Genomic DNA, 22,592 nt, shown 5'->3' with positions numbered 1-22,592 from the left:
CGAGGATCTAATGAGATAATGATAATGCATACAATCAATCTCTTTTTCTAACTGTTTATTCTCTCCCCCTCATGTTGGAAAAACTAATTTATCAAAATAATACTCAACAAGTATTGCTTTAAATAAATCTCATATCATTGGCTAGATATTAAATTATATAAGGAGATTTATATCCAACATATATTCCCAACTTTATTTGGGAACTCATCTTTGTGCGCTGTGGTGGAGCAATTAGAACATAAGCTGCACATCCAAAAAATTTTAAGATGAGAAATATTTTGCTTCTGACCATAAGCCGATTGTAATAGGAAGAATTTATGACAACATTTTGGCCTGATGCGTACAAATGATGCTTTGTTCTCATAAACAATAGTTTAGCTATTAATTGGAGACATTTAATAAATAATTTTACCAAACCATTTTGGATATAAACATGAGTAGCAGGCTATTCAACTGTGATCTCAGTTGTTATACAATAATTATAAAGCCTGAGATGTAAATTCACCAGCATTATCGAGACAAACTGTCTTTATCTTATAATCCATAAATTATGCTCTTAATCTCATTATTTGAGCAAATAATCTCGCAAACACCAAATTGCGAGTTCATAATGAACATACATGTGACCACTTTATAGATGCATTTACTCAAATCGTATATTATATGAATGGTCCACATGATGGATGAATGGGCCCATATATTTCACCCTGTATATGTTTCAAAGACATAGAATGTTCAATCTCAACTTTAGCTGGTGAATATCCAATAATAAATTTCTCTTGAGAACAAGCAACCTAAGAAAATTCATTTAATTAAAGAATCTTCTGGTTCTTCAATGGATGACAATTGAATTTTCAATAATTTTTCGCATCATACTTGATCCGGGATGGTCCAACCGGTCATGCCAAATAATAAAATTATCGGATTCAATGTTAACTTGATTTATCCAAGCATGTGTTTAAACCATGCAATATTCGTGTAGTACAAATTGAGAGAAAATATCTAATACCTTTGTATAGATATTCACTTTTACCATCATTTGTAGTCTCAATCTGATAATCATTTTGGCAAATAGCTTCGAAACTTAATAAGTTTATTTGAGACTTACTACAAAATAATGAATTATTCATAGCCAATTTTATCTCCCAGATAATAATAAATTAGCTCTTCCGGAGATTCCAATCAATGTTGTACTACCGATTTTTATATGAACATTGGCTTCCACATCAGCAAATAAGAGAAATATGTATATTTTTCTCTTAGTATAATATGTGTCACAGTATATAAGAGAATATTCACATTCTTCATCAAAATGAAACAAAATATATTAAAAGATATAAAGAAAGTCAATAAAAAAATATTATAGAGAAAGATTAAATTTAAGATAAACTAACATATGAGATGAGATTTGAAAAGAAAAGAATTACAAGAGTAATATAATCAAATCTTTAATTATTATCTTCAAAAAAGTTTGCAACATCTAGATGTGTAGTATCTGTGAGGCCATCAAAATCATTCCTTTTATAGGCAAAAATTGCTCAAGTATCATGATTTTGGAAAATCCAATTTATCTCCACATTATTTTTATTTATTTAATTATGGCTTGACAAAGCTTAATTAAATATTGTGGAGTATGACAGACACATGTCTAATAGCTTCCATACCACATCGGTAACAAATATTATCTTCACTTCTTGAATTGTTATATTGAGAATCCTTATTATTCTCTTATTTATTTTCATAATAATGACGGTAATTATTCCGTTTTTTGCCTCATCTTCTTCCACAGTCATGACCATAATTTTAATTTTTGCCTTCTTTCAGGCATATCATGAATTGCTGCATTCACTTCAGGGAATGGAACAGAACCAATAAGACGAGCTTCATGACTTTTCATTAATAGTTCATTATTTTACTCACCCACAAATAGGCATGCTATCATTCATAGTATTTCTTGAAACTCCTTTTACAATATTACTATTGTAACAACGAATCTGAAACTTGAAAATTTGTTGGCATATTTTCATGAATAATATTTTCTCCTTATAATTTCAATAGAGAATTAATTTAAAAAACTACAGAACTGTATTTATTTACAGTTTCAAATCTTGCAGTTTTAAATCTTGCAACTTCATGTGCATCTACAGAACTGTATTCATTTACAGTTTCAAATCTTGCAACTTCAAGTGCATCTGCAGAACTGTCCTCATTTACAATTTCAAATTTTGCAACTTCAGGTGCTTTTAATAATATTTGTGGTGCAAAGCTAGCAACCACTATATACAATAAATAAAACCAATTGTTAAGACAACATAACATCTTATTATTTGTTTGATTATTAAATTCAATAAAACGTATACCTTTTAATCACGATGCACTTACATTACGAGATGGACAATGTAAACTCCATTGTTTACAAAAACGTACGAGGAGATCATCATCCTTTTCACTTTGGAATAGAAAACATAATGATCCATAATCTGCTGTCTTTCTTCTCAAAACGCAATACTTTGAGCGGAGTCGTTCACAATTACTTCGAGCGGAATCGTGCTGATAACGTGTTATAAAATAAAGAGAATATATAATACAAAGAAGAAAGACAAGATGAGTTCAATCAGAACTGATTCATTCAGTTGAGTGCATTACATATTTATAGTAGAAGGAACATTTACTCTGATATGGAAATATCAGAGTCTACAAAGAAATACAATATATGATTCTTACACACAATAAGATATTCTTAATATGGAAAGATAGATTGCCACCCAAGATAGAAGGTGCATAAAATGGAAATATTGACTGCCAACATTGTGTGTTGAGATCACTGTAATCTTCAATTAAGATGGGAATGTGAATCACCAAGATTGTATGCTGAAGTGGTTGAGATCTTCAATTGGAAGTATTGTGTATTGGAGGGTGATGGATATCCACAATCAATATTATTTATAACAGATTTTATATTGTCTATCTTTCTTGATTTTTATGTTATTCTTTTTCTTTAATTTTATAAAATAAATAAAATATCTATAATTTGTAGGATAATTAACTACCATGATTTGTTTGGTTTGCATAGTCTTTAATGTTGAAATCATGTGTTTTTTTCTTTTTCTTCCTCTCTATATTTGATTATGAAAGAAAACATTCATTAAAAATTAAAAGAGTTATTCCATAAGATTTTTTTTTGTTAGCAATCTTAATGCTTTAATTTACTTATAATTTATAAGGGCAAAAATGCCAATATTAATATTAGTTGAACCAGAAAATTGATTGATCGAATTATTCTGAATAATTCTCCATCCAAAATAATTTTTGTATCCAAAATAAATAACTATGGCCTAGTCAAAGATGAGGTGCACATGAACTCTCTTCAAATTGAAATTCCTTGCTTCTCTCTATAGGAGACCAATCTACATTTTTTTTTTTTGGGGTCTAAAAAGCATATATAATGAGCTTAACTAATCTCATGAAATTGATAGGGTACGGACACACATGGTTGGGATCAAGACCATTTGGTTGGGATTTATGCTTAGTCTTGCCTCCACATTGATATAAAGTATCCTCCGAGAATTGAAACCATATATAGGATGTTAACACTATATGGTTCAGTTGTGTCAAGTGTTTATCAACCTCCATATTAGAACCAGTATTCGTTTATATTCATAAATTCATTATTTTCTAATTCATTTAAAGTGTGAATATGCTTTCGATACGGTGGTGATACTTTTTTATATGTTTTGTTTTTTTTGGTAAACCAAATTTTATTGAACAACACGGGAAGAACATACTGGTATAGGCTCAATAACCAAGAAGTGAAATGTGATCAACAAGTCCAACCCAAAATTGATGAGGCCTTCCAAAGTAGGTGGTTAGGCGTGTTGTTACTCCCCTAAGGAATAAAAGCAAAATTACAATCCTCAAAATAATGTACCTTTTTATATAGAGACAATAAAAATTGAGCTCTTCACACCATTCCTAAGCTTTTTTTTGGTACAAAGGCGCTTTTTATATATGGGGATAGGGATATTACATATGCCGCCGGCAGGAGTTGAACCCATGACTTCTCCACTGAGAAGCGGGTTCCTAACCATCTTACTACTCCTCCATTGGCACCATTCCTAAGCTTCTTCCAAAATGAGACTTCCATCAATTGTTTGCCATCGGATGATCCCCCTCCAATGCAATGCATACAAGAATCGAGTTCATAGCCAATAGTGAGTTAGTTAAGCAGTTAAAAGCCCAAACTCTCATGGGTGGTCTTGGGTTCGCATCTATTAAAGAACACCTACATTAGTAATATCCCCTACCACTAATACAAACTCGTCGACAAAAAAATAAAAAAAATGAAAGAATCGAGTTCAATGGAATTAGTCAGTTGTGTGAAACGCTGAAGGATTCTTTTCTTCTTTTCACAATTTAGCAAGAAAAAAAAAAAAAAAAGCAGGGAAGGTACAAGAAAAATTCTACCTTACACCAAAAGAAAAAGAAAAAGAAAAAGAAAAAGAAAGAAAGATTAGTCAAAAGAAAGAAAAAGAAATATAAAACAAAAAAGAAAAGAAAAAGAAAAGGTACTGCAAAAATGAAAAGAAAGACTACAAGGTCGTCGGTGACCACGTCTACGCGTCTGCTACAGTGCTACTGCATATAACGCGGTGGATTGCCTTTTTGGTGACTCATGAACTGCATTCCTCTTTTCGTTTGTGCCAAGTTGCCAACTACATGACATGTACCATATTCCCCCATTGTTTTCTTCAATTTCAATCTCCTCAACCGCCACCATCACCGCTCTCTCACGTGTCTTTCTCTCACTCCGTATTTGTGCGAAAGCCTCTCTCTTTCACAGATTCCAATCTCTCCCCTTCCCATTTGCTTCTCTCTCTCCCCCTCTCTCACTCTTAAGCCTCCTATGCAAGGAATCATGACCGGAAAAGAGATCCTCCACAAGATGAAGGTAAATTGTTGCTCCTCCTCTTTCTTTCTTCGTTTTCGTCTGTGATTTCTTCCATGTGTTGTCAAATTTACAATTTTTTTCAGTTGCTCTTGCTTTCTGATTCGTAGTTTACTCTGGGTTTTGGTCCCAAATGCTGTTTGAATGTAAATTAGCTTGGTAGGGATACCTAGATGGTAGATCGGCTTTCTTTAAGCTGGACCTTAACTTCTAATGGTTTATAGAAATGAATTGGGTGCAGAAAGATTAACTTACGGTGGGAGAATTCGTCATCCACTTTCACTTCCTGATGGCTGAATTGCAACATCAACCGGGTTATGGGAGAATTGTATCACATTTATACTTGAAAGAAGACTGTGTTTGAGCATCTGGGGTTTATTTCAATGGGAGTAATTAATTGCTAAATTGGGTACCATTTTTGGAATTCCCTTCTTTCAAGTAGCAAACCAAAAGCAGATTTTGGGTTCATTTCAATGGGGGTAATCAATTGGTAACTTGGGCACCATTTTAGGAAGTCCATTCCTTCAAGTGACACACAAAAAGCAGATTATAGGAACTTAGATTTAAGCATCGCAGTTGGTCTTTCCTGTGTCTCGTTGTACTTAGGTATGCCAGGGTGACTTAGATTTGTGAGGGTTCAACCATGTTTAAGTGTATCATCTTTTTTTGAATTAATGGTAACAATTAAGCAAGTTGCAATTCTTAATTCCAGGATGGCTTCTCATTGCTTTCATTGAACTACATTACATGATTGAATTTTCCTTTTTTCTGCAGTTTCTAGATTGTAGAAGATTTGGCTTACTATCTCCTTGCTCTTGATACTAATCTCAGAACAAGATTCATGAAAGCAGTAATAGAGAATGAAATCACACAAGAATATAGTGATTTTACTTTGTTCGGATCTTGTGATCCTACATCCAAGGCAGAGGTATAACCTCTAGTATTCCAGTACATCCACAATTTTGCACAATACAACTCTCTTTTTCAAGGATTACAAACCAAAATTTCAGGAGCCTTTACGACACGAAAGCCCTAAAAATGAGAGCAAAACCAGTCAGAAATCACAAGAGCTAGTAGAGCAACCGAGAGTTGTAGTACTATAAGAAAGAGAGGAAGAAGAAGAATTGTGTAACACACCAAATGGCAGCCCTAATGCAAGATGATAAAACCCTAAAAGACAAAACAGGTAAAAAGACTTAAATGCCCAAACTTAAATGCATGTGAAGGACCAAGATGCCCCTAACTAATGTGCATGTTTTAAACCACATATAACAGACTCCACCTTGGTTTAACTCAAAAACCTAAGACTGAAAAACTAGAGACTTTACCTCTACACTGACTCAAGAAAACATAAAAAACTACTGTTGAATTTTCAAGAAGTTCAAGGCTTCCCTAAACTTATTAACAGGGACACACTTGATTAATATATTAGTAGGATTTACCCGTGAAAATAATCTTCTCCACCTTGACATGACCACCAGCAATGACCTCTCTACTAAAATGCAACTGAACGTCGTTGTGTTTGGTCTTTTCATGGTACGCACTATTCTTTGACAAATGTATTACACTTTGTGAATCACAGAACACAATAGGCTCTTCAACTTCAAATCCTAATTCCTTAGCAATTCCCTTGATCTGTAAAGATTCCTATACAGCTTTAATTAATGCAACATACTCTGCCTTGATGGATGATAGGGCAACAAATGCTGCAAATTGGACTTCGACTTACAATTTGACCACAGTAAGTATAAAGGCAGTCAATGGCCTTCTTTTATCCAAGTTAGCTGCATAATCTAAATCACAAAATCCTTTCACAAGAAAACTGCTAGAAGCATTGCTAGAAGCATTAGAAGCAAATTTCAAACAATTGACTTGAGATTCCTTTCAAATATCTTAGAAGCCATTTTATAGCATCCTAATGGTCCTTGCAAGGTTTTTCCATAAACCTACTACCAATACTAACATTATAAGCAATGTCCACTTTAATACCTATCATTGCATACATTAGGCTACCAATAGCATTAGCATAAGACACATTTCTCATAAAATCAGCTTCATCATTAGATAAATCACCATCAAGAGATTTTAATATAAAATAAGATCCCAAAGGCATATTAACAGGGTTACAAGCCTGTATTGAAAACAGTTAAGTAACCTTTTTAATATAACCACATTGAGTTAAAGACAAAATTTTATTCTTTGTATCCCTAACTATATCCATTCCCAAAATTCTTTTAGCAGGTCCAAGAACTTTCATATCAAACTTAGTTTTTCAATAACTCTTTTAGCCTATTAATATCATCAATATTTCTTAGAAACAATTAACATGCCATCAACATAAATCAACAGATGAATAAAACATTTATCGTTAAACTTCTAATTCTTCTAACTCATAATCAAATATAGCTACAATAGATAACATCAATCTTATAACTACAGGAGAGAAAACCTCATGATAATCTATACCCTCAACTTGAGAAAAGCCCTTTTCTACAACCTTAGCCTTAAATCTAGCATTCTCAACACCAGGAATAGCAAGTTTTCTCTTGAAAACCTACTTACAACCTATGACCTTTTTACCTTCAGGTCTGTCCACAAGAGACCAAGTTTAGTTCTTCATCAAAGAGACAAACCCCTCCTTCATTGTCTCTAGCCACTCGTTCCTAAATGGACTCTCACATGTCTCCTTGTAACTTATTGGCTCATTGAGCTCAATAATGTCACTAACTTGGAAAGAAAAAGCATGGGCAAACCTATTAGGAGGCCTAGTGGTCCTTCAAGACCTATCCCTAGAAAGAAGATAGTCAATCAAAGGATCACTACTTTGGCCACTTTGATCAAGTATGGTTCCTAAAGTCATATCAGTGGGTATATCTAGATCACCACCATGCTCATAAACATGATTTTGATCCAACTGTGGATCAGATGGTGTTTGTTGAGCATCACTCTCATGCTGCCTAGAATGGGCAGCATTCTTCACTTCCAGCCTAACCCTATCTGAGTCAACAACCCCTTCTTTTTCTTATAAAATATGTCTATAAAAGCATACCTCATTAAAGACAACATCTCTAATAATGACACATTTCTTTTCAGCTATAAGCCACAACTTATAACCTTTTGTTCCTAGAGGTATCCTATGTAAACAGCCTTAACAACTTGAGGAGTTTATTTTTTCCTTGCTTGGTGTGAACATAAGCTAAACATCCAAAAGGTTTTAGGTTATTCTGATTAAGGGGCTTTCCTGTCCAAGGTTCTATGGGGGATTTTTAAAGGCTATATTAGGGGGGGGGGGGAACCAATTAATCACATGGCGAGATTTACCTAGATCAGAGTCAGCCAGCATACTCCTAACCTTGTTCAATAGAGTCCTATTCATCCTTTCAGCCGACCCATTTTGCTGAGGTGTATCAGCATCTGCCCTATGTCTAGTAATACCAAATTGAGCACAATAATAAGAAAATTGTTTATTACAAAATTCAAGTCCATTATTAGTTCTTAAAACTTTTATTTTCTTATTAGTTTGATTTTCTACTAGAGTTTTTTTAAGTTATCAAAGGCCTGATCTATATTTTTGAAAAACACACCCCAAGTCTTCTAGAAAAATCATCAATCATAGACAAAAAATAATGTGAACCCAAGAGAGAACTAGGTATGAATGCATGAAATTTATCATAGATTCTGATCTATGTGAAGATGCAGAAAAGCTAAGCTTATTTGACTTACCTAAAATGCAATTTTCACAAAAATCTAGACTGGTTACCTTCTTAAGGTCCAACAAGCCTTGCTTGCAAAGCTCTTGTAACCCCTGGTTACTCATATGTCTTTAATCTTAGATGCCAAAGACTAGTATCATCAGATCTATTTGTGACTAGGTCATGTTCACCTATGATAGCCTCACCCTCGATAATGTACAAACCATACATTACTTTCCCTCTCATAACAACGAAGGCTCCATTTGTCACCTTAAGAACACTATTACTAGATTTACAAGCAAACTGCTTGGAATCTAGCATCCCTAAAGAAACTAAATTCCTTCTCAAAGCAGGGACTAACCTAACATCTTCTAGTTTCCTGTATGTCCATCCTCTAATCTAAACCTAATATATCCTATACTTGTTACATCATAGGTTTAATCATTTCCCATAAGAACTGTTCTACTTGTTATTAGTCTAAAGTCACTTAACCACACCCTCCTAGATGTCATGTGGAATCCATGACCCATTCCTGGTTTGCTAACCTAATTGACAGCACTAGAACTTCAGCACTCTCATATCCATCCAATAAATTAGCAGAATCCTTTTTATTTGTATTCCCATTATTGTGTGAATTATTTCTATCAGGACAATTCTTCCTAAAATGACCTTTCTTGTGGCAATACCAACAAGTAACCCTACCCTTAGACTGAGATCTATTAGGCTGGTTACATTTGATTTATTGTTATTATTTGCATTTGATTTGGAGTTAGATTGGTTTCTCTTTTCAGATCTGCCCTTAACATTTAAACCTTCAGCAGAGGCTTTCTTTGCAAATTTCATCTCAAGTTCCTTAGATGTAAGAGCACTCAAAACATGTTCTAAAGTTAAAGACTCCCTACCATACTTAATACAAGCCTTAACATCTTTAAAAGAATCGGACAAAGCATTAAAAAGAATTATAGCTTGGTTTTGATCTGAAATTCTTTCATCAATGTTAGATGTACTAATAGTAATTTTCTTAAATTCATCCAAGTTATCTTCCAAAGATTTAATAGGATCCATTTTTTAACCAAATAAATTTTCTTTCAAATGAACTTATTAGATAGAGATTTAGTCATAAACAAAGATTCCAATTTAAGCCAAATCACAACAGCAATGGTTTCATCATCTGCTTGTCTTAACAGATTTTAAGATAGATACAAAATTAACAAACTATGAGCAATTTCAAGCATATCAGATTTTTCAATGTCAGAGAGAGAAGCAGCTGAGGCTTCTCACCCTCAAGTGCCTTAGAGCACTTCTAATGAACCAACACTACCTGCATATTCTTGCGCCACATGTTGAAGTCACCCTTCCATCAAACTTCTCCCACCTTCACTTGTGTAGACCCCATTTGGGTTCTTGTGCACAAGAAAGAAAACAAACAAAGAACCATAGAAGAAAATATGCAAGAAATCAGAAGGTAAAATGAGAAATTGAAACGGAAAGAATTATGAAACCAAGAACAATACAGAGATCGCACAACCAAGAGAGAAAAGATCTCCGATCCACAGGCTTTGATACCAGATGTAGAATATTCGGCCCTCTTTCTCCTTGTTCTTGATACTAATCTCAGAACCAGATTCTTGAAAGCAATAATGAAGAATGAAATCACTCAAGAACACATCGGTTTTACTTGGTTTGAATCTTGCGATCCTACATCCAAGGCAGGGGTATAACCTCTAGTCTTCCACTATAAAGAATGAACAAGTAGACCCACAATCTCGCACAATATAGCTCTCTTTTATGAGGATTACAAACAATAAACCCTCAGGAGCCTTTACAGCACGAAGCCCTAAAAATAAGAGCAAAACTAGCGAGAAATCACAAACCCTAGCAGAGCAACTGAGAGTTGCAGCACTACAAGAGAGAGAGGAAGAAGAAGAATCATGTAACACACCAATGGCAGCCCTAATGCAATATGATAAAACCCTAAACAACAAAACAGGTAAAAATACCTATATGCTCACACTTAAATGCATGTGAAAGACCAATATGCCCCTAACTAATGCGCATGTTTTAAATCACGTATAACATAGATTATTGTTTGTATTTCGTAATTTGGAATACTGAACTTCGTAGTCTGAGCATTTATTTGAACTTCAAAGTTTCAAACAGTCCCAAATATGTCTATATACTGAAGATCTTATATCATTAAGCTTGCTGTTGATAGCTGGTTTTAAGAAATGGTTGTCATGTTGCTATCGCCTGCTTTTCAACGGTTTTTTTTTATACTGATTTGCTTCAGTCCACAAAGTTCACTTGCACGTAGCTATGCTCAGAAGGCTGAATATTGTCAAGGCTTTTGTAGTAGTTTATGTTGGACGTATTGACATTTGGTGTGTGTGCATCAAACATGATTTAATCGATTAGTTGCTTTTTATAATTAAGTGCTGCAAGGGGATTCTACTTGATAGCCTAGTATGATGGAATCTTACATGGTAGCACTTTCCTTACTGTCTGATGGTGAGGAAGGAGTTTAGCTTTTCTTGTTACTTCCCTGCATCACCCACCATCACTGTTTTCTATCCTTTGCAACCTTGGACCATACAGCAGCTGCAACTTGCTTACCCCTGGCTCTGAGCTTCATTGCAATCCCCCACCTGCTACATGAACCCACATGATGGGAAAGTTGCCTCCCTTGACCTTGTCAGAAAAGTCCCCTGCTTCAGGTGAATCAAGACTATTGGTAACCTTGGGCGAAGGGGTTGAACCTGAAGAACACATGGAGGAATAAAACTATAACTTTCCCATTATCACCAACCACCTTCACCTCGACAAGAAGCCTCAAGATGGTTTGCTGGCTGATAAAGCTGAAACCGCTTATCAGAATCAAAGGGTAGGAAGAAAGGGAGATGTGCAAATTGGATCCTCAAGGTTCAACAGACATATTCCTCTTGGTTCTGCATTGAAGAATTGAATTTGTGTGTTGCATAAACTGAAATAGTAATAAGGGTACCACTGTATTGGAGATCAAGCTCCAAAAATTACAGGGATTATTAAGAATTAAAATACCCAAAAACTCTGGTCAGCAGAGCCCATAATAGAGACGTTGGAACCTTGTTGACGTTACAAACGTTCAGGTCAACATATGTTTGTGAAGTATAATTTTTACTAAACCAAATGTCCTAGGTAGCCATTTCGGGTAAGAAACACATTTGAAAAAAGCTGAAATATGGCATAAATTATTGCCGCGGGCAATGCGTTGCGTAGATCTTGTCGAGAACTTCGAAAAAACATATCGTTGGCCCTTGACCGTTAAGGTGTGGCTCAGGGGCATTTTGTCTTTGAAATGGGATAGAGTTTTCCTATGTTGTAATAAATAGAGGCTTTCTCTGTTATGAGAGGGTAGAATGAATATAGGGCTGTATATGTCTTCTTCTTCATAGTGAAATCATATCATGGGGCATAGTCTTTAGGTGAACCATAAACAAGGAGAATAGTTGTGCATAACAGAACACTTGGGATTTGTCCCAAAGACCCTGTATCCCCAGTTGGCTACCTCTTGTACACCCTCTCTCTGCTTGCACTCGCACCCCCTGAAGAGAATAACCTAATGCACCACAAGGCTCTCACCCACTTACAACTCCTTGATACACCTTTGAACTTGGTTGCTTGAATCATCACTTCTCAAGTAGATGGTGTATCTTGAAGCCTCACACTGAATTGTATTTATGGGGAACGGGGATTTTCTTCCTTAGGAAGATAAGGTACTGACATCAAATGTTGGTATGAAGTGAGAAACTCCATTGACACCAAGCTGCTAAACTTGGAAATTCTTAGAAAGCCTGATAGCTTTCCCTTATTATTTGTTCCCACCCCACCAAGTGAATTGGAGTAAGGCAGAGTTGAGTTTACTTGGTTACTTTCTGGACTTTTTCAACATTTCCTAAATGTAGCATTCTCACATTTGCATATGGCTTCACTTTTCCCTTGTTCTTGTACTTTTGTGATCTTAGGGCAGTTTGCTGCCCATAGTATGAGAGCGATGACATTTTTTTTGAGCATTTTGCAATTTGTATGATTAATTGTGATTCATCGGTAGCTATTATGGAAGTTTGACCAGTGCTTGATGTAGGCCAAAGCTGGTTTTGGTTCATCATCAGCTGATACAGGGAAAGGCAAAAGCAAGATTTCCAAGCACATTACACATGGTTACCAATTGGTCAAGGGAAAATCGAATCATGACATGGAAGATTATGTTGTTGCCCAGTTCAAGAAAGTAAATGACAATGAATTGGGTTTATTTGCCATATTCGATGGTCATTCAGGTCATGATGTTGCTGACTATCTTCAGTCCCATCTTTTTGATAATATTCTGAAAGAGGTAACAGATGCATGTTCCAAAATATATTCTTTTCTTTATGAATGAAAATAACATCTCACCAATTTTACTTGTTCATCATTCATGCTGACACATAATAGTTTGATCTCATTGCCCCTTATGTTGCTACAAGCAGCCTGACTTCTGGACAGATCCAAAATCTGCGATCACAAGGGCGTATTTTGTTACTGATTCAACAATTCTAGAGAAATCAGTTGATTTGGGTAGAGGAGGTTCAACTGCAGTCACGGCAATATTGATCAATGGTCAGAAACTGATAGTTGCAAATGTTGGAGATTCTCGAGCCGTTATATGCAAGAATGGTAAGGCCATACAGCTATCAGTTGATCATGAACCAAAAGGCAAGGAGAAGCAGAACATCGAACAAAGGGGGGGTTTTGTATCCAATCTTCCAGGTAAGCAAAATTAGGTTTATTAGCCCCCCCCCCCCCCGCGAGCCAAACCTGGTCATTATTTTCAGTCGCTCCACCTCCATGTATGAAATGAGCATTTCCTTGTTTAGTGTTGTGCAATGGTTTGCTGGAGAATTAGACGGGACTTAATGGAAATAAAATGCATGTTTACCCATAATTGGAAAAGTACTTAAAAAAAAATGGGTTAGAATTTTCCTTCACCTGTGAATCTAACCCTCATTTGTCTTCGAAATGCCATTCCTTGTCCTCTGTTTCCTACCCAAGAACAATGATGTCCATCAGTGAAGAAATTCCTCCTGCTTGGCTTGGAAAATGAGCGGTTAAGCCTAACAAATTGAGATCATTGTTGTCAAAGCGTCCACCTAGGCAGCCAAGCGGTTTTTCAACCGCTTTTTTTGAACTGCTTAATTGATGACCAATCTGCAAAGGAACTCCAAGGCCCAAAGTGACATAGAACCTATTTTTTGCTCCGGGGTGCTGCCCCCACACCCCCGCCGGCAACAGAATGTGAAGCATAAGCCATACTCAACATTAAGAATCAATGAATCGATAAATGCTTAGGCAAACGCTTTGACAACCATGGTTTGATGAGATGAACTTATGTTTGTGTTCTTTTTTTGAATTATTTTTCATAATTATGATTCTTGAATGTTATTTTTTTTTTTTTGGATGAATGTGACTATTGAATATTTGTTTAACTTATTATAGAAAGTAGTTGTATTGAAAAGTAGTTTAAAAGTAGTTATATTGAAAAAAATTGATCCAGCCGCTTTGGTCGCCTTATTGTCGCCTAATTGCCTAGGCGGTTCCTCAATCGCTTTGGTCGCCTTGCCGCTTTGACAACTATGATTGAGATGCACACCTTTGAAAATGATTAAGCTTTCTTGCTTGATCTTTCTTATGGTCAATATTGGGATTAAATTTACTGTGTGTCATGGTATCAGGGGATGTGCCACGAGTTGATGGACAGTTAGCAGTGGCAAGGGCATTTGGTGATAAAAGCTTGAAGCGACACCTTAGTTCCGAACCTCATGTTGTGATGGAGATTATTGATGATGATGCAGAGTTTGCCATATTGGCAAGTGATGGATTATGGAAGGTTTGCTCCCGTTTGAATGCCCTCTGTATCATTACTTACATCATTTTTCTGTGTAGATGATACCTTAGTCATAAAGAGGAAAAAAGCTAGCAGAGGGCACATCTTGCTCCTGGCTTGGCGCTTGTAGCTTTTTGTGGGTATTGGCCTTGGGGGGTTGGTCTGACTTTTAATGTGGTTGTCTCTTGGTCTATCCCCAGGTGATGTCAAATCAAGAAGCAGTGGACTCCATCAAACACATAAAAGAAGCTCTGCCAGCAGCCAAGCACCTAACAGAAGAGGCTGTTAACAGGAAAAGCAAAGATGACATTTCCTGCATAGTTGTGAGGTTCCAGTGAACTATTCTTATGGATGTGTTTTCGTTCCTTAGCCTACCTCAGTGGGTTGGGAAAAGGCTGAGTTGTTGTTTGTTGGTTTCTTCCCTTGATCAAAAACTGAAAACGAGGGGGGGAAATGTATAAAACTCATGTGCTTGTATCTTTGTTCTGAACATTTTGTAGTAGTAGAGTTTGGACAGGTGTTGCAACAGTAGTAGTAAATACGGGTAGCTGCATAAGAACCTACTCACCTGTGGCTGATAGCCCAGAGATGTTCGTTGCACCTGGATAATTTGGCTGGAACTCTCTTGACAATGTTAGGGTTAGGGCCTGTTTGGTTACGTAAATCCAAAGATTTGAAATCTTTGGATTCACAAATGGGAGATTTATACCCGTTTGGTTGGGTGAATTCTTGGCTTCATGAAATCTAGGGATCTATTTTTTTACACTAAAAACATGTATCTATAGATTTTTAAGTATGATTTCATTTGTACTATAAAAATGCTAAACATTTGAACCGTGATTTCATAGATGTTTTTTAAGGATAAATCTATAGATTTATTCTAAAGATTCAGGCTAATCAACAGTTAAATTTATGAACAATGACTCCATAAATTTGAAATCTATAGATTTGAAATCTCTAGATTTTTTAAGGGCCTGTTTGGTTACATGAATCCAGAGATTTCAAATCTCTGGATTCATGAATCTGAGAATTATACCCGGTTGGTTGTAAAAATCTCTAGATTCATGAAATCTAGAGATTCACCTTTTTACACTAAAAACATGAATCTGTAGATTTATGGGTAAAGGGTGAAATCCAGAGATTTCAAAAAAATTATACATTTGCACATTCACAAAAATCACGTCGATCAAATAGTTTTTTAGGATGAATCCACAGATTTCATTCCACAACCAAACATCTAATTTTATAAATTATAACTCCATAAATTTGAAATCTATAGATTTGAAATCTCTAGATATTTGAAATCTCCAGACTCACATAACCAAACAGGCCCTAAATCTCCAGACTTAAGTAACCAAACAGGCATTAGGAAATAAAGTTCTGCATTCATCAAAGTTAGTGGTCAGATTAAAATGATTCTCATGGCAACATGTTACAGGTAAACTTGTGGTTTAGAAATTTCTGTGTGCCAAAGATTTTATGATCTCAATCTGCAGTAGGGAAGGGGTGGATCTATCTGCAAAGGATGAAAAAAGTGGGTTTAGAAATAGGCATTCTTGTTAAAGGTTCATCCGGTGCACAAATGTCAACCTTGTGGTTTGGGGCAGTTTCGGGCTAAAAAACACTTAGTCCAAACATGGCCCGGTAACCGTTTTGGGCTAGTTTTGTTTGGTGCGATTTGGGTTGGGGCTAATTAACGGTTTGGGCTAACGGTCTATGCTCGGGTTGACTAATAGTTTGGGCTAAGAATTAATGGCATGCAAGAAAAAGAACAAAAATAAATAGTTAAGCATCTTGCAACAAGAGCTAAAGTTCTATGGAAAGCAAAATTGCTATTCTATTAAAAAATGAAAAGTCATTCCACATTGTAGAAATCCCACCCACTTTATAGAAATAAAAAACCCATATAGTAAGTAGTAACATAGATATTGTAAGTTTTCCTTAAGTTCCACCGGATAGTCATTCTGAAACAAATCTTCAAACCAAAAACCCTTTTAAATTCCGACTTGTGCTATGGCCTATGGTTGATTGTTTTGAAATTAGGTTTTTGTTTTGTGAAAATGTTGAATTTTTTCCCTTCTATGAAATCCGTCTCTATTTTTGGCTTGGTATTTAGTTTGATACACAAAAGAAATACTTCTGGATTGGATAAATATTACTTAATTTAAACAAACTTCGTACATTCAACTGGACATTTATACTTAATCTTTCTAATTGTCCCTTACAAGTAGTAAAATGACTATTTGATTTTTAGGGGTTAAAATGGTTTGGGTTCGGGTTGGTGCGGGCTCTGCCACCTTTAGTCCAAACACAGCCTATTAAGGTTCGGTTCTGGCTATAACGGGCTGTTGCGGTTCGGTTTTAAAGGTTCAAGCTGTTCAACTCTTAAGGAAGAAACCTAGTGTAGATAATGGGCAAAAATAGAAAACAATGTGTAATGTTGGGTGTCACGTTCAGAGTCAGATCTTCACATGCACGAGTAAATGGAGGTTAATGACATGAGACCAAGGTTTATAGTACTGGTGTCGAGTATCATATTAATCTAAAGATTTTAAAAAATGTATCATTACATATCAAGTATTATGTTGTATTAATGCATTTTAGTGCAATCCAATGAAAGAAGTATCGATATGTATTATATTGGTTGTTTCTAATGTAGGTATGCATTGACTAGTACCGTACGTACCGTATCGTGTCATGTTCCAAGCTAAGAGAGCACTATAGTACGGATAGAGGATGGCTAGAAAAATTTGTAAATCCCTACAACCTCTATGATTTTACAAGCATTAAGAAATGAAATGAATTTTTTTTTTCACTAGGATAAAAAGCCATTAGAGATTTTTGTGGTTAAAAAAAAAACCCATAAGAGTGAGAAAATGGAAGACGGTAAGGTTGAACAGACTCCCTTTTATTGTTTTTTATCTGAGACTAGGAATTCAATTGGATAAGAGGCACGTGCCAACAGACAGAGCAAGCCAAACGACGCCCTCTCCGACCATCAGATATAGCCGTTGGAGCTGCGCTCCCTTTACAGAGAGAGTCGCTTCTTCAAGTAAGTACAGCCGTTTTCTCCCTATTGTTTGCCTTATTTTCCATATTTCAAAAATTTGACCGTTGGAAATCACAACGTTAATGCTCCTGCTCTCTCTCTCTCATACACCCCAAGTCGACTCACCTTAGAAAACCGACCGTTGGTCTTCCCCTCTGGTTCGCTCCCTTTGTCGTCGTGGAACACACCAGTCGTTACTCTCATTTCTCTCACTCTCAAATCCCTTCCAAGTACACCGCTAGGGTTAAGAACTACTGAACCATCATCCTGATTTTTTGGCAATGGAAGAATGTAACACCATGATCGACGAGACTTACGAGTTTTCTGCACCTAGGCATTTCGATTTCATCAACGGCGAATCAGAAGAAGAAAGACGAAGAGCAGAGCTCTGGTTCGATACAGCTTTAAGCTATGCTCCCTCACGTACGTTTTCCTTTCTTGTTCTTCTTGAATTTCATCTTGTTTGATTTCTTCGGGTAGTAGACCGATTCTGGTTTCCTTTTAGGTATGTTTTGTTTTCTTCGGGATTGTGTTTAGTGGACGTAACTTAGATTTGTCAAGAGATTCGGGATTTTCTTGTTCTCCAATTCCAAAACTCAAACGTTTGATCTGTTTTCAGTTTCTTTCTCGTCTCAGTAATTCTTATACGTTACTACTTAAATGCAGCTTTCATGCCAAGAATCAAGACGAGTAGATCTGTTCAAATTGAAGCCCTCTGCAACTTCAACGATGCAGAACAACTACAGAAAGTAAATTCACAAATTCATAATTTCCCCCCCCCCCCCCCCCCCCCCCCATTTTCTGTAAAAACAACTTCTTTAGATGTGAAAATTTACGAAGGCACTAATTTGATGGCTGACTGAACACATCTGTAATACCCCTTCCACGGTTTCAGGCCGCAGGATCTTCCGAAACCTCAATTTCATCCCATGTAACAGAAGCTGCTAGTTCGGCACCAGAAAACGATACTTCCAGGTGGAAATTTCTGATTCTTGTATTAATTTACAACGTCTTTTCCCTTCTTAGTCCGTTCTTTTGCTGATAAAAAAATTGGTGACCCTCTAGACTCGGTTCAGAGGTCCTCTTTGGAAATTCCCAATTTTTTGGTTAACGTATGTAATCTTCTTTTGGTTCCAGGGTTTTGGCTGCTACTGGTGAGTCTTCAGTTGTGGAGACTGTGCAAGCTAGTGTTGAGGCTGCTCTCTCTGAGGTCTCAGTCATTCCAAGTAAGTATAGCAATTTAGGTCCATCTGTTGCCCAAGCTTTTCTTCAAATTTCAGTTCTACATTCTCAACATGCACCTTCTGTGTGCTACAATAGGTACAGAAACTTGTACACCCAAACCGCAGATGATCTCAAGAAAGGAAGAAACAGCGACTACCAAGTCAGTGAAGAGTCAACAAGCCAAGAAGATAGCTAGTCTGGTAAAAAATCCCTCTGCTTTAAATCCCAAAAACCGTTCGGAATTGTCCAAAGCTAAGAATGGAAAACCAACAAGTGGTGGCAGGTTAGTATTTTAACCTTGTTTGTGTATAGATTGCCTGGTCTTTTTCCTTCTGCTTCCGATTGCTATGCAAACCATCTGATCTGTTGCCTCCAACTATGTAGTTTGAAAACCGTGAAGAATGGAGGTGCAGCTACAGACCTAGCCCAGGAAAACCAAGCAGTGAAGAAACAGAAGCTTGATGATGGAAGAACAAGACAGGTTGTTATACTGTTTATTACTTCTCTTTGATTTCCTTAGGGTTTAGTTGATTTACTGTGCCCTAATATGCATCCTCTTTCAACAATTTGCAAAATTCAGATTCTGAATATCAAGACCCATAATTTGCCCCACAAGTCAAAACCTGCTCCGAGTAGTGGTGGTTTCAATTTATTCACCTCAACTAGGAAGATATGCAAAGAGGACAGAAAGGTATGCATCCGAACCAAATTCTAATAGCTTGGAGATAAAATTATGTGAGATCAATCAAAATTCAGTTTGGTTTTACTAACAATTTGCAAAACCTTGATGGCACAAGTTTTTAATCTTTTATTTTTGGTTAATGAAGGTTTATGTTCGAGAACCACCTGTTCCTTTTGTATCAATGGCTGAAATGATTAACAAGTTCCACTCCAAGACTAGAGAGACGGAGCTGAAACATGTCAACAACTTGGCCTCTAGTGTAAAGATCTATCATCTCACTGATTCTATACCTGACATATATGTAGGATCTGATGGTAGTTGCTGTTTCAGGATTCTGCTGCTTCAATTATGCAGAGGAAGCCAAGACTTACTCTGACTAGGCCGAAGGAACCTGAATTCGAAACAACAAATCGACTTCGTCCTCTCAGAGTGAAGAGCACAGCTGAACTTGAAGAGGAGATGATGGCGAAAATCCCAAAGTTCAAGGCTCGACCATTAAACAAGAAGGTCTGCTGCTTACGAAAAAATCAGTACTAATATAATAATGGCTATTGTTTTCTGTTATATGTTGTAATCATATAGGTCTTTTCTGTATTTTTAAGATGTTTGAAGGTCCAACACTGCCAACATTGCCAAGAAGTATCCCCCAGCGACCAGAATTTCAGGTAATTTTCTTTCAGACGGTTACAATGGATTGGTCAGGAGAAAGAATTGTTAGCTTTACTGAAAGGAGTTTTTAATTTTATTCTTTAGGAATTTCATTTAAAGACAATGGAGAGGGCAAACCAGCACGCTGAGACATCATCAGTTGTTTCCACAACTGAATCCTTTTGTCAGGTGAATCTTTTTTTCTATTTTTCATCAAAGTATTTCAATCATCTGGCTTCTCGTCAGTTAATTTTATTTACTGGCATTAATGCCCATTCAGCAAAATCAAGGGAAACAAAATAACAAGCTTACTGAACCTAGAACGCCTCGTCTTGAAACATTACTTCGAGCTCGTCCACCCAAGTATGTATTCTTTAATTTTTGAAGATTTATTCTTCCATTACAGTAGTTTCCCTTATCCTGATTTACAGTCATTCCTACCTCTGTGTGTACTGATAAATGCTCTTATACTACAGGGTTAAGAGTTCACAGGAATTAGAGCAAGAGGAGCTTGAAAAGATGCCCAAATTTAAGGCTCGGCCACTGAACAAGAAGGTCAGAGTAGTAGCTTTCATCTAATTTTGTCCTTCTAGTTTGGGCACCATTACTTCTATTTAACATCATATTCTCTTCAGATATTTGAGAGCAAAGGGGAACTAGGACTGTTTTGCAACACAAAACGAAATGTCACGAAACCCCAAGAGTTCCATTTTGCCACAGATGAAAGGATTCCAGCTCAGACTTCAGTTGTTGATCTGTTTGACAAGGTAAGTCAGTCACTAATATGAAAAATACAAGGGATTTTCTGCTGTGCTTGTTAAACTTTGGATTGCAGAATTCATTTAATTGATGATCTTGTCTTGTTCTCTTTCAGCTTTCTTTGAATTCAGAACCTCGCCATGAAATTCCAAGGGTCACCGCACCAAATCCCTTCCATCTCCACACAGAAGTACATATCTCACTCTCCATCCTTCCTAAATTTGATGCTGACTTGAATTTAACTGACTTGTCTGTTTTCACTTTTGCATCTAGGAACGGGGAGAAGAGAAAGAGAAGAAATTTTTACTGGAACTGTTACAGAAACAGTGGGAGGAGGAGAGAGCAAGGGTTCCAAGGGCTACACCATATCCTTACACAACCGACTATCCCGAGGTAAGGGGCTGCATTTCAGTGTCCTTACAACTTTGGGGTTGTCACAATAAGAAAGAAGCTTTAGCAGCTTTTCAATTTTTGTGCAGTTACCACCAAAGCCTGAGCCTAAGGAATCCACACGGCCTGAACCATTCCAATTGGAGAGTCTTGTGAGGCATGAAGAAGAAGTACAGAGGGAATTGGAGGAAAGACAGAGAAAGGAGAGGGAAGAGGCTCAAATGAGAATCTTCAAGGCACAACCAATCCTGAAAGAGTAAGATTGGTGATAAGTATTCTATCTAGCATTTAATCCATAGACTGCTTCCCTATCACAAGTAATAAAAGATCCTACTGGCTCTGTGTGCAGGGATCCGATTCCGCTTCCTGAGAAAGCAAGAAAACCACTCACACAGGTGCAGCAGTTCGAACTCCAAGTTGATCATCGGGCTATAGAAAGATCAGAGTTTGATAAAATGGTCAGTTTGGTTATCTTGTTCTTAGGAATTCTAGTGATGCAAACAAGCACTGAAAGCATTTCTGTAAATCATGGGCTCATCAAAGTTGAATTTTACAGATTAAGGAGAAGGAACTGAAGTACAAGCGGTACAGGGAGGAGAATGAAGCTGCTAAGATGGTAATACATTTGTGGTCCTTTGAATTGTCAGTATGTGTTTTCCTTTCCGATGTTCATTTAAGCTCGTTTTTGCAGATGGAGGAAGAGAAGGCACTGAAGCAGTTAAGGAGAACACTGGTTCCTCATGCAAGACCGGTGCCCAACTTCAACAATCCCTTCCATCCACAGAAGTAAGCAACCTATATTGTATGTTTAACGTGTAGCTATCATCTGTTGTTGTCAACTGGTTTCATCAATGATAATGAGTTCAATTGATCAAACAGGTCAAACAAGGGGACAACAAAGGCCAAGTCCCCTAACCTGCGTGTTCTCCAGAGGAGAGAGAGGAAAAAGCCGATGATGGTCTGTGATGCTATATCAAGTGCAGCTTCCAATATGAGATAATTGTTGATCCAGAAAACTGTATAAAACTAGTTCAAGGTCTCTTGAACAAATTTGTGTTGTAGTATATACCATAGTGATTCATAGTTTCATCATTAAAATGTGTTTTCAGATTCTTTTCTCTGGAGATGAAATAATACGAATCTCTGTTCTCTGGAGGAGTGGAATGAATGGGCTTTATCCATTAACACTGATGACACGCCCTCACAATGACACTGATGCATTAAAATGACCCTGATTGTACTTCCGAACTCCAATTCTTTCTCATTTTCTTGCTCTGGCATATTAGGTAGGACAACCTGAGGAGTTT

At 36.6% G+C, this 22,592-nt stretch overlaps 2 protein-coding genes across 3 annotated transcripts; both read left to right on the top strand.

The window, feature by feature from the left end:
* Positions 1 to 4,621: 4,621 nt before the first annotated feature.
* LOC149004869 (putative protein phosphatase 2C 39) lies at positions 4,622 to 15,422 on the top strand. Its single transcript, XM_089167930.1, has 5 exons — positions 4,622 to 4,948; positions 12,758 to 13,006; positions 13,140 to 13,419; positions 14,382 to 14,536; positions 14,734 to 15,422. Exons 1-5 carry the CDS (start codon positions 4,904 to 4,906, stop codon positions 14,869 to 14,871), a joined length of 867 nt encoding a protein of 288 aa, XP_089024056.1. The 5' UTR covers positions 4,622 to 4,903; the 3' UTR covers positions 14,872 to 15,422.
* Positions 15,423 to 17,618: 2,196 nt separating this feature from the next.
* On the top strand, positions 17,619 to 22,592 carry TPX2 (targeting protein for XKLP2). 2 transcript variants are annotated; one of them, XM_089169344.1, is made up of 21 exons: positions 17,619 to 18,005; positions 18,249 to 18,331; positions 18,478 to 18,557; positions 18,720 to 18,808; positions 18,903 to 19,089; positions 19,191 to 19,287; positions 19,387 to 19,497; positions 19,634 to 19,747; positions 19,819 to 19,995; positions 20,091 to 20,153; positions 20,242 to 20,325; positions 20,420 to 20,499; positions 20,613 to 20,691; positions 20,772 to 20,903; positions 21,011 to 21,085; positions 21,169 to 21,288; positions 21,375 to 21,541; positions 21,635 to 21,743; positions 21,842 to 21,901; positions 21,977 to 22,071; positions 22,165 to 22,592. In XM_089169344.1, exons 1-21 carry the CDS (start codon positions 17,864 to 17,866, stop codon positions 22,283 to 22,285), a joined length of 2,265 nt encoding a protein of 754 aa, XP_089025470.1. In that variant the 5' UTR covers positions 17,619 to 17,863; the 3' UTR covers positions 22,286 to 22,592. The 2 variants fall into 2 exon arrangements, with proteins under 2 accessions (XP_089025470.1, XP_089025469.1); XM_089169343.1 differs by having other exon boundaries at positions 17,620 to 18,005; positions 20,417 to 20,499; positions 22,165 to 22,591.

The sequence above is a fragment of the Hakea prostrata genome, chromosome 9 (assembly GCF_041222555.1).
Source record: "Hakea prostrata isolate BN-2017 chromosome 9, UWA_Hpros_2, whole genome shotgun sequence".
NCBI lineage: Eukaryota > Viridiplantae > Streptophyta > Magnoliopsida > Proteales > Proteaceae > Hakea > Hakea prostrata.
The sequence above is the reverse complement of the archived record's forward strand: the minus strand, read 5'-3'. Positions and strand labels throughout refer to the sequence as shown.

Excerpts from the sequence above, each read along its gene's own strand:
- LOC149004869 (XM_089167930.1), top strand. The coding sequence starts at position 4,904 with ATGCAAGGAATCATGACCGGAAAAGAGATCCTCCACAAGATGAAG. Across the intron at positions 13,007-13,139 it reads TTGATAATATTCTGAAAGAG|CCTGACTTCTGGACAGATCC; the intron begins GTAACAGATGCA and ends TGCTACAAGCAG. Across the intron at positions 14,537-14,733 it reads CAAGTGATGGATTATGGAAG|GTGATGTCAAATCAAGAAGC; the intron begins GTTTGCTCCCGT and ends GTCTATCCCCAG.
- TPX2 (XM_089169343.1), top strand. The coding sequence starts at position 17,864 with ATGGAAGAATGTAACACCATGATCGACGAGACTTACGAGTTTTCTGCA. Across the intron at positions 20,500-20,612 it reads CTTCGAGCTCGTCCACCCAA|GGTTAAGAGTTCACAGGAAT; the intron begins GTATGTATTCTT and ends CTTATACTACAG. Across the intron at positions 21,744-21,841 it reads GATCAGAGTTTGATAAAATG|ATTAAGGAGAAGGAACTGAA; the intron begins GTCAGTTTGGTT and ends TGAATTTTACAG.